At 41.6% G+C, this 12,384-nt stretch overlaps 1 protein-coding gene across 41 annotated transcripts in view; it reads right to left on the bottom strand.

The window, feature by feature from the left end:
• SORBS1 (sorbin and SH3 domain containing 1) overlaps window positions 1-12,384 on the bottom strand; it is a 1,860,906-nt gene that overhangs the window by 256,823 nt on the left and 1,591,699 nt on the right. For all 41 annotated transcript variants that reach the window (XM_078643144.1, XM_078643174.1, XM_078643143.1 and 38 more), the window contains one exon: window positions 3,182-3,228. In XM_078643144.1, the coding sequence (XP_078499270.1) occupies window positions 3,182-3,228 (47 nt within the window). The remainder of the gene's footprint in view (window positions 1-3,181; window positions 3,229-12,384) is intronic.

The following is a 12,384-nucleotide window of genomic DNA, read 5'->3' as shown; positions in this document are numbered from 1 at the left end:
CAAATTTTTGATGCATGCCAAAACATGCAAAAAGACCGTTTGCGACTCGCAAAGGCCGAAATTCTGCGAATTTCGGCCTTTGCGATTCGCAACAGGCTTGATACATCTGCCCCTTACATTCTTATGTGTCTTATAGGCATCTGCACTGACCGCTGTTCTCGACTGTGTAGCAAGTTTACCATGGGTCATAACGCAAGCGAGATGTCTGGGCATCCCCCTCCTATGGTTGAGAAGTAAGACAGTGCCGTGGACATCACGCGGCCCTGAGCACCAATGCTACTACAACTGCAGCACCAATGAAAGGTGCTCGCCCAGTCGTTCCTCTTGTAGATTATAATCTCTTCCATGTGTGTTGTAAGGGGCAAATTGATAAGAAGGGGCTGCATGTAGGCGTGGCTGTCACTAAATTCTTAGAAGTGAGAGAGACGGTCTGACTACATAGCAGTCACATTATGTGTGCTTAAGTGTGTCATTTTCATCAGGGCTAGCAATTTTAATTTATGATAAACTACATCGGTAGAAAGACTGTGGCTCCCCAGTGGCTATCACTTATCACTTTAACGCAAATAGGCGCACAGTCTATGAGCAGATTGGTATTATTTCACAGATGGAACTGATGCAGCAGTGGATGGCACTGAAAACAGAGGTTTAAAACAAATCCAATGAATCAATAAAAAACCGAAAGCAAACCAAACTACAGAAAGAGGCACAAACTCATGGTCAGATGAAACAAAGGTTTCCTGGATCAGTAACTGAAACTGTCAGATAATTGTTACTTATAACGTATCAATATAAACGGGTTAAGCAACCACTGTAGGTTTATAACGGACTTCAAAAAATAATTGATAACCTGGAATAACTAATGATTTTTCATAAGCGACAAAGGGTGCCCTTTACTGTTGGCCAAACAATATCACCCCGTTCGGTGTCAGATCACTGAATTCCTCATTACCAACACAAACAATCCATCAAATAGGCAATTATAAAACATTTGGGAAATTACTAACCCAGATTTTCCAAACGGGAACCCAGACATCCTCTTTTAACACTGCAAATAGCTGTACATCTTCTTTGAAAGCAAAATTAAAGCCCGATGTTTCCTCCACGCAGACTTAGACATATTTGATTGCTTCTGGTCCCTCTGCCCCCCGCACTTAAGAAATGTCTCTACCTCCTCTTTGACATGTACTCCCCCCCCACACGCTGTAACTCTGTGATGATAGTACTGCCTTGTGCTTGTTTTTTGTTTCTGTGTCTGTTTTTTGTAACTTTATATTTAATAAAAAGTTTTTACAAAAAAAAGCAAAATTAAAAATTTCAAAGCCAACATCCAGAACAATAGTGAGGAATTCACCTTCAATGCCTTAATCCCATCCATGCAAAAAGTATTTCTATCAGCTTTTGAAATACTGTTCCTACCAGGTATCCTCTTCACATAAAAAAACGAAGAATACAATAACCTGCTTTTGGAACAAAGTCCTTCATTCTTCCTAAAAAGTTCACATGGACAACTTTCCAATGATATCTAGAAGGTTCTGAAAATATCCCTCGGGCTGTTTTATGCCTTTAGCGCCCTAAGCCTTTGTGATAGACCCTTTCTAATAAAACAACCGTTGGGCACCAAGTAACCAGCCAACCACCACATCTCTTTATTCCCTCTTCCCTGTAAGAGAATGAAAATGATCCCATGAGAGCTTCAGAGGTTTGGGGAAACAGACACATTCCTCTGCAATTGCCTTTAGATATTGAGACCACCCACATTGATCCTTTTAGACAACCTGAAGAAATGTGGATGGGTGAGAGGCAGAGCATTTCAGTGGATCTACATTTTCTACATCAAATATAATCGGAAGATCAATTTTGTGGGCTACCAACTCCTCGTATATTGAGCCCAGAATATTTTGCACACTCCAGTCTTCAATGTCTACACCAGATGATAATCAGATCTAAATCTGCCAGGGACTGACTCTCGCGACTGGAACAAGGTCTTAAAGTGTCTTCTACTTATCGTCTTAGTGACGAAGGAAATTTTCAACTGGATCACTACATCAAGACTAAGATGATAATAAAGGGAAGCTACATATAAGGCAGCCTACCTTTTAAATAGCTTTGAGTCTTACAGACGCACCTAAACCTAGGTCCGAGAACCTAAGCATATGGTTCAATAAAAGCTACCCTGTGTCCCAGGTCCATGTGTGATGTGCAGTGCCAGTCCAGGATTTTTTGTTTTAATTCTGGGACTTGCAGTCCGGGTTTCATAATGTAATAAAAAGACTTCAAGTCTCAGAATTCAAAGAAAAAACCTGGACTCGATCAGTGTATTACACAAGGACCTGACCTAGGAAGCTTGGCAGGGATTTTCATTCATGGTTTGTCCTTCCCCCACCAGATGTCAACATTATGCAAAACCCCAACTTTAAACTCACCATGTTTTTGAGGGGCATCCTCCAGCAGTATATAAAATAAAGAGTGGAATTTACCACGGGTCCTATAATGCCAAATAAGTCTACTACAACATTTTGTAGTTGGGAGCACCAAAAATAGGATTTCAATAATTTTAGAGGATCAAGAATCCGGCAGCTTCAGGTTACCAGGCTATCGCTGAACCAGAGGAAATCAGACCACATTAGTCCAAGCCCGAAATACAGTGGCTTCTAGTGGACCACATGTTTACTTTTAAAACTGTTTATAAGTATAAATAGTTATCTGGGACAATGCAATACTTACAAAAACTCGCCCACAATATATCCAAAATAAAATCTTGGATTGGCCAGCTCAAAATCAGATCACACCTGCTGATTGCAAAAGAGGCAAATCAATCACAATGTATGGCAGACTCCTATGGAATGGATTGGACCACCACCCCAGAATCGAGCCTAGTCTTCACTCTATCAAAATGGACTTATAATTGTCCCTCCAAAAAGAACATAAGGTTGTCCATTCCAAGGAAGGGATGGGCCTAGTCCTCGGCTAACTGAACTACACCATTCTCGTACCAAAATAATTAGAGTCTCTAACCATAGTGGACAATGACTGTATCCCTACCAGAACCACATTAGAATCTTTTTTACACAAATATAAAGGTTGTCCTGTTGTCCAGAAGGAAAGAGAAGTAATAGACATCATAGAGGAAATAATCACAGTTATATTGAAAATAAATAACAAAATTGCTTTCACTTACTTAAGTGACTGTGCTTTAAAGTCAAACTTGGCTCTTGCAGGTCTCATCTACACATGAAAAACAGCATCAAATGAGAAAGATCAAAAAGAAAATTAGACATTTTATTAAATACATCTACGAACATAAAAGGAATATCTATTTCTTGTTATTTCAAAATCTTTTATCTGTGGCAAAAAATACACGTTGAAGGTGGTATTTTTTCTAAGGTAAGTAAAGGTCAGATTAGAAATCATCTCTCGGATTAGAAATTATCTATAATCCTTTGAGTTGATTCTAACGAGAGATGTTTTAAATCGGAGAAGATGTGTTGAGCTTTTGCATTAAAGGGCACACTATGTCAGGTGTGAGGACGCTTCAGATAAACATTTTACATGTATTGAATATCATCTGCACTCAAGTAGAATTGTAGGCGGTGTTAAAGTAAAAGAAAGATATGGTATTTGTAGCATAATTCCATGCAGAATTGCTAATTGGTTTGAAACTCGAACCCTGCAAATGTGGTACATTTTGTTAGGAAAAGGGAGATTTGCAGCCCCTCTGGATTTAGTTGGGTTCCCACCACCCCAACCCCTAGGTACATCAATGTGGTGTTCTGACCAGTCGTTAATGTTGGTGCTTGGGGTTTTCTATAGTGAGGAAATATTCACAGAGGAATCCTTTACACATTTTGCAATGGAGAGATCATCATTTTGCATTAGGGTATTCTATTGGAATGCAGCAGGAAGGATGACAAAAATAAATAATCTGACAAAGTGTCAGTTACCCGTGGCATACTATTACCATACCAGGTATTCTAATGTAGCAAACAATGTTCTGAAATTGACAAACACAATTTTTCACCCTCTATGAACCAAAACGTTAAAGAATGGGATATAGGTGAAGACTGGTCTGTTAAAGTTTTTTATGAATATTTTGGATTCTATGAGCACAGGGCTTTCTATGAGTTTTGTTTCTATTTCTGAACAAAACAACGTCTATATTTATATACTTAGGAACAGCCTAAATAACTATAGCCTCCAATAATTTTCAGTGGAGGCTCTCACTACAAAATATTCAAATCACTCAACTTGCTACATTTAATAGGGAAGCCGCTCCTAAGAGAAGATACTCTTGTTGTGTGATCTTTTGTTCATTCAATTTATTTGTGTGATTTAAAGTTTCTATTTCTCAACTTCGATTATTCTTTTACAGTATTTAGGGCCGAATGTCCGAACATTCACATTTGCGAGTCCCAAATTGCATTAAATTGCGATTCACAATTTGCGACTCGCAAAAGTGAATGTACAACAGTGTTTCAGACACTGTTTGCGTTTCCCAATTGGGTAGCAAATTGGGTCCCTGTGGGGCATCTTCCCCTTTGTGAATGGGTGCGGAAATATTTTTTAAGAGCAGACAGCGGTCACACGGACCACTGTCTGTCCTTAAAAAATGAAACTGAAAAGTTTCATTTTTCTTTATAAATGCATCCCGTTTTCCTTTAAGGAAAACGGGATGTATTAAAAACAAGCATATGCAATGCAATAGGTCTCGCATTATTAAAGTTTGAGCTATTGGTGTTGCATTATTTAGCAATGCCAATAGCTCAAACTTAAATAATGTGAGACCTATTGCATTGCAAATGCTTCTTATATTTAGAGTACTGTAGATATAAAAGCTGTGGGCTGATTGTCACATGGTTGTTGTTATTGTGGTGTCTGCTCTCTGGTGTCTGAATCCTTTGCACAGAAGTTGATTGACAGTACATAAGCAGCATGTGTTTTAGATTGCTGATATGCTATTTAAGCGCAACTAGTAAAAAGTGCCTTATTTTGTGGTGTGCCTCTTCTTCCGGAAGGTGTTTGTGTGTTTACAGACCCGGGCGCCCAGCTGCAATCCTGAACACACTGCCTGGTGTGGAGACTGCACTCGTCTGTTGCCCTTCTCTACCGGCAAAGCCAAGGCAAAGAAACAGGCCTGTAATATACCCCGGGGAGTCACCAGCGCTTCAGTCAGTCACACGTGCACACCCTTAACTTCACTTCGCAGCGGTCTCCAGAACCACACTTCGTGCCTACAATTCACCCCATTCCCTTCAAATGCTGCCTTGTAATTCCCAAGTAAAGGGCGGGGCAGTGAGAAGCTTCGTGACTTTGTGCGGCACGATGGGTAACCCGATTACGTCCTAGGTTGCCCTCCATATCCTGCCAGGGAAGTTCGATATTTTTCTGTATGTGCAGCGTTTAAAGTCGGATGTATGCTGCTAAGTGCTTTCTATGCTGGGCAGATAAAGATAGTCAGGTCCAGGAAATGAGCAAGTTTTGCCCTGCGGCAGAGTATACTCAAAAGGGGATGGAGGGATTAGATTTGGGGTGAGCTGGACTCTACACACACTGTTCCGGTCTTTAGTCAGTGGCATAGTGAACAAGGCTGCTGCACCCCCACATAAGAGGGTCTGGGGCCCTCGAGAATCCCATATGAATAGGCTCTAGGCAGGGCCACTAACTGGAAATATGCGGTAGAGGGCGACCAAATTATGAGGCAAATGATATTTTGCCTGACCAAAAATGTCCACTACATATACCCTATGTTACATATATGTGCATGTCACCCATGCATATTTCCTCGTAGTGGCCTGAATCACTAGGCCCCTGCAATCATGTCCGGCATTTCGCCAGTCATCAAAGTCTCCCAAACGTTAAGGTAGCATAAGGCGCATGTATTTGCAGTTCATGACTCCTGACACACTGAAGCTGCAGTTACGTCCCTCTGACCTCGCATACTTCTATCTCAGCCGAGAGAAGCCCAGCAAGAGGCCTGCCAAGACAGTATTATGAATAACAGTTATCTGTTTGCTTTACAGAATCACGTTTCAGCCTGGTGAAGAAGGTACACAGAACCCGTCCGAGGGAGATAGGGCCTAGCCATTCTGTCTCCATTTAAGTGAATTACAGTGCTTGCACCCATAGAAAGCTCATGCAATGAACGAATAAATATGCCCTCTCTGTCTTTTAGTGACGAACAACTTTTGCTCCAGATAATACATCCCCTATCATATCAGATTGTACAAGACGTGCTCAAGTCGCCTTGACACAAGAGATCTCTTGCTAGACTGAAAGTCAGCTCTCCTCCCAATTACACGTCAATTGCACGTCATGCTCCAGTTGCACAAGTAGGGCAGAGTTCCAGCTGGTCATGCAAACTCCTCCTAAGTACCCACCCACCTATGACACCTACCTATCACCTACCTATGACTCATCAAAGTACACACCCTCATGTACACCCACATGTTCTTATCTCATTTTCTTTCTTGCTCTGCTTAGCCTATGTACAAGAAATGTATATATACTATGTTCAGTAAATAATTGTTAGAAGACTCTTCCTGAACCTCAGAGGTGATGGAACATATTCTCCCTTTGACTCGAGTTATTGGAATAAAGCCCATTTTAACTTGGACACCACGGATCCTGTCTCTCATTTGATGCATGATACTTTGTTAATGCCTAGAAATTCTGCCTGGGTAATATGTTATTTACCACAGTTTATGTAAATCAAGTGGCAAGCAAGGCCAATTATACGGTGTAGTGCTGCATGTTTTGTGATAGTAACACTCCATTCTTTTATAATTGTTAAACTTGCTAAAACGCCAGGCCAAAGGTTTCACATCATCAGTACTGGTGTAACTTTCCAATATAGCAATAAGCAACAAAGGGGACCAGTCCCTGTTTGCAACTGGCTTTCCGCTGCGCAGCAACACGTGACACTGCATTTTAGTAATATTTGATCCGTTTGAGCTAGAAACAAATATAGTTTATGTTCTATATGCTCTGATGGAGCGGCGTAACAGGAGCACTCTGCACCGCGGAGTGTGAGTGACCCAATGACAAGGAACAGAATGAACTTCTCACAGCAATCCAAAGCAACCTCCTCCTGGCAGCACTCAGGGTAAAGGGAAAAAACGGTCTCATAAACTCGTGTCACTAAGTACTCAACAGTACTAAGTACTCAACAAAAGGACATCAACACAGTGTAAACTTTATACATACTCCATTAAATCATTGCATACAGGTTGCTATTTTTTCACCCAAAAAGTGATACAGAGTGAAAACATTTGCGATAGGTCAACAATCCGTGAAGGAGCCAAAGTATACAACAATACGCGCTAACTGAAGCACCACAAAGATGAACCAGGCCTGGGTGATGACGCATACTTAATAATATTGAGAAACATACTATGACATCATTACCCATACTTGGTCAAAGGAACCCAGGCAATAATGTAGTGGGGAGGAACTAACCTACCAAACAAGGTATCATCTTAGGTATTTATTTAATGGAAATATTGGACAAGAAACTGAAAGAGCAGAACTGCATGTCACGGTGTAGCTTACCACAACAGGATCACATGGTGGGTTCAAGGAACCACCTTCAGTCAAGGGGCAGGCAACACAATCCAAATATTTTGAAAAGACAAATACCAGAGGAGGCACTGAGGACATATCAGAGGTCATATATTGACTAATATCTGACATGCCTGCAAGATGACAGAAATTACTTCCACTCCTGCATCTACTACTGGTCAGGTAGGGGTGCCCATGGCACCTACCAATCAGTACTACTAATCAACCCTAAAACAACCTGGCGAAACCACTTTGTCTCTGAAAGGTGGCAAGTTTCCTAAGTGCCAATGCCCCTAAAAGTAGGCTAACTACCATAAAAACAAGACAAACTTAGCCACACACGCTCTATACAACAGGCATTGCTCGAACGCTGAGAGAAGACAGTCCAGAGACCTAACACCATGGTCCATAAACAAGCTACAATGCTTGATGAAGCAACTCAGTTAAGCATGTGTTTTTGTGATCAAAACAATGGACATAGGTATGTTTCGAGAACATGAAGCCACCATAATAGAGCATGAGGCTAAATATTTAATGCAATGAGCAGTCAGAGAGGAGCATAATACTGTCCCTTGACTGGGCTGAACAAGAAAATCAAGAATAAGTGTGTCAATCACACCAAACATGCACAACACAAGTGAGGTTCCAGTTAGGAATCACTTGAGACTCTTCTAAACGAAAATGTCTACCTGTGAAAGAATAATAATTAGCCACACTCCCTTACCTCAAAACTGTGTCAAATTAGAGCATGGAAAAAATAAACAGCTAAACAACAAACCACAAAAGTGGGGACAAAGCCCTCTGTCCTGGACCAAAGCCCCAGTGGCTCTAATAGCAGTATTTAAAGAGAACCATGTCCCACTCAGGCACTCAAGCTCCTTAAGGAGGCACTCAAAAGAGCAGCCAGAGATAATGAAATACAGAACTGCTGCTAATGGTCTTATTACCTTCCAAAGGCAGAATTCCCCCAGTAGTCACCGGTATACGGGGACAGGTTATGATCAGAGCAGGGGTATTTGCAATGCATGTAAGGCTGCAGCCCTGTAAAGCTTCCAAGCCTCCCATACCACCTAATGGGCATGCTTGAAAGGAATGTTAACCTACCAGATTAAACACTGGTGCATGCACTAGTAGTGCCATTGAGGCCCGAGGACGCCTTGTCGCTAAAGAGGTGAGAACCATCAAAGGCTGCACACAGCACATTTTCCTGACCATCTTTGTGGAGGGCTAAGGAACCAAGCATGCCTTAGGAAGGAGCACCAAAAAGCCTATAGACCTGACCACTGAATCCACATTGCCGAGACTGAATCTAAGAAGTTGACTAGCAATCCCAAAAACATCTGCTCCACTTAAGCACTTAAGTGGCTACCAAATTAGAACCCACCAACTGCACTACCTCATTAGGGGTGTAGGTGTAACTCACTAACATGGATGTGGTAATACAGGACAGAAAAGCTAGACTCCCTGACTAAAACGATGTCTTTCCCTTCAACTCTGTTAAAAAGAAACACGTGTCAGTAGAGGAGGAAGCGGGCCCACCGCCAACGTCCATAAACCCAGAAGCCTGTATCCCTAGGCTCTCCATTGATGGATGAGAGGAAAAAACAGACATGACAGATTTTTAACATCTCAATTAGATGCACTAAGGGTTCCAGCACTGAGTCGAAATATTAGCCTTTATCTCAGCCAAGGGGAAAGGCAATTCTAGTATCAACGCCTCCTTGCTTAAATCCACCTTAAAAGACATGAAGTCCTCTGAAGAGACTGTAGACGGACAATCAAAAATACCTTCATCAGAAATGGTGAAATAATTTAAACTGTAGAAGTCCAACTGAGAAACTTCCTCAGAGTCTGAATAGCAACAGAGTGAGTCTGTTTCATCACTGACATTTTCGAGCACTAAAGCCCTTGAACAAAGCCCCAGCAAGACTTGTGAGGGGTTCCAAAGAAGAAGTCCCCCCATATCCCAAAAATGGTGAATCAGCAAGTACCTTACATGGACGATGAAGACTTCAGCAGCAAAATAGCCACTGATGCCGAAAAGACTTTAAATGTATTTACTGGTTGACTGATGCGGCAGAAAAGTCTGCCAACAGAGGCACTGTCAAAATAGCGGCAGGTATCCTGGAGGTTGAAGCTGTACCAGAGGAATCCAAAGAGAGGTGCAGCATAGCCGGGATGACAGCTGCCACCTACGTGGAGTCAACACCAGGAGCCAGAAAGCCCAGGAGTGGAGCTGGCATTGTTTAATGCAGGCCCAGAGCAGTCAGACACTGTCGGGCTCTATTCAGAAGAGGACATCGAAGTAAAAGTTAAGAAACAGATCAGCTGATCCACAAAGACAAGCACTCAGCACAGTAAGCCTTAAACTTAGTGAGAAGGCTTCATCCGGGCAAGTTCTACCCGATCCTCAACAGACACCCAGCCCAAACAGTTGTGACCAGCATCAGGTGAAGGAGGGGTGCACAGAGTTCAGAGTCAACTGGTAAGTGTCATCTGAACTCAAAGTGGGGTGACACCGAGTGGAACCTGACCTCTTTTTCAATGACATCGCCTGTAAAGCACTTCGAAACAATCTATTATCTTAAAAATACAGAGCAACTCTGGATCTGCGTCCAAGGGCATTAAAAGAACAGAACTGAGGAGGGGCGCCAGTGTGGAAGTCATATAAGGCTCCATCATGTTATGTCGGTCACATCCAGTAAGGAAACAGATCGGAGTAGAAGCTGTGGTGCCAACTGTAGACACAGGATGAAATTACTACTTTTCCAGATCTAGTCTGGTGCCTAAGGAGAATTTGTTAGATAAGGAATTTGCAGCTAGATGTTTTCATCAGAACTGGGCGATTAGTACAGCATTTTGAGATAGTCACAATTTCGGTGATGCCAGGCTAACCACCTTGAAAGGATATAGATGTGTGGAAGATCCTGGTTGGCAGAGTGGCTACAAGCCCGGGCAGCCGCAGGCTTTAATGTTGAGCTCAAAGAATCTAGTGTAGATCAGCTATGGTGGTACATCTCTGGACTAGTAAATACAAAATGGTGCCCAGGCACACAGGCCGTGGTTGGGTCAGACACGATTATTTATTATCTTACCGTTGTGTTACAGTTTTAACAAGAATACTCTGTGTAAATATTCATATAATTTGTCTCCTTTTGAACTATTTCTGTGTATAGCTGTCATCAATAACTTAATTTCTTCTTTTTGCCCTAAGACATGATGTTTATTTAACTTGCACGACGGACTGTCGGGGCTGTAGTATTTTTCAGTATATTGATTATCAGTCTTGTGCTACAATATTTAACTCTTGATTTGTCAGGGGGTTGATCTTGTAACTAAGCAGCCTAGAGAACAAACATTGAGGCTAGAACCCATGGCTTTTCACTGAGCATGGTTGACAATATTGCATAGGCAAAGGTAGCAAGCGCTACCCCAGGCTTGCCTTTTAGTACCCCTGGTACAGCTCTTGGAAAGCCAGGATTCAAGAGTAATTACATCAGTGACAGGAACAGAGAATAAACAAGAGCAATATCTACTTTCTGCAGCTTCAACTGATAGCCCCTACGTCACAAGCCCTCTCCAACATGAGGATGCTCAGCGGCAAAGGGTGGGATAGGGGTTCGCCTTTGTAACATCATCAGACATCAACGTGTGCAAGATGTAATTCTGGCTATCCCTGGCCTTCTGATGAATCAATGCCCTCACCAGTGGGGAGGGGAACTAAGAGTAAAGGGTGTGTGGACAGGTTCATGGATCAATGTCATGTTTTCCAGTCATAAAATATCTTATTTCAACATTGTGGAGTTAGCTGGTCTCTGCTGAGGGACTTGACGGCAGAGACAGAGGTTCAGTGCTTGACTGCTGCTCGGGATAAAGGCAGGAGGCCAAGACTTGTACTTCAAAGAATATGGGACCAAGCCACTTCCAAAGAATTAATGTATTCACATATTTCAAGCAGATTCATTTTTATTCGCATCTCGGCACATTCTGCCCGTAATAATCTGGAGTTGGCTTCATGCATTTGGACACTATTTTCTTCTTGTCGTTTGATTTGAATTTGAGTGCACATGCCTAACTTGCTCTAGATTTTTTGTTTGTCTGATACTTCTGTCAGTCATGGTTCAGGGTACAGCTTGGGATGTGTGAAAACTGCGGACATGGCCCAAATGTATTTTTACAATGAGTTTGTTTAAATGTTCGTGTAGAGTTTTGGGTATTTCTGACACGTACTGCCTCTTTGGGTAGGCTTAGAGGAAGATACATTTGCTTTTGGACTCTGTTCCGTGTTGGGAAACTTGGAACTATCTCGAAAGTAATTCCAAGACTCCTGAAAAGAACTGCGATGCCATACTCATAGCCGATTGAGCGCCATACAAATGCAAAATATATATATTTTGTAATGATATTTTTCCTTTTCAAACTCGCATTCTGTGTATGTTTACTTACATAACGTCTGGTATTACTTGTTTTATTCGAGCTAAATGTATGTATAGAGTTGACATTTTTACAAATAGCATTCTGTGTATTAAAAAAAATACGTTGTACACACTAGGCAGTACCTCTTCAAAATCAAGAATGCATTTATCATAATACAAATCAATAAATAATCAAACGTTACAAATAAATCTATTCAAGGATCTTATTACTGTATTTCTTATACTGTAATAGTATGTAATTGTTGATGATGGCTGGTAATAAAAAGAGAAACATGCTCTACCGCCTTAAAAATACAAGTACAACGTTACGAAGGTAAGCAGAGACAAAGCAAAATAACTGCCATCGCCACAACATACTACAATATTTGAATGCATAACAAAGCCACATGAA

The sequence above is a fragment of the Lissotriton helveticus genome, chromosome 5_1 (genome assembly GCF_964261635.1).
Source record: "Lissotriton helveticus chromosome 5_1, aLisHel1.1, whole genome shotgun sequence".
Classification (NCBI taxonomy): domain Eukaryota; kingdom Metazoa; phylum Chordata; class Amphibia; order Caudata; family Salamandridae; genus Lissotriton; species Lissotriton helveticus.
The sequence above is the reverse complement of the archived record's forward strand: the minus strand, read 5'-3'. Positions and strand labels throughout refer to the sequence as shown.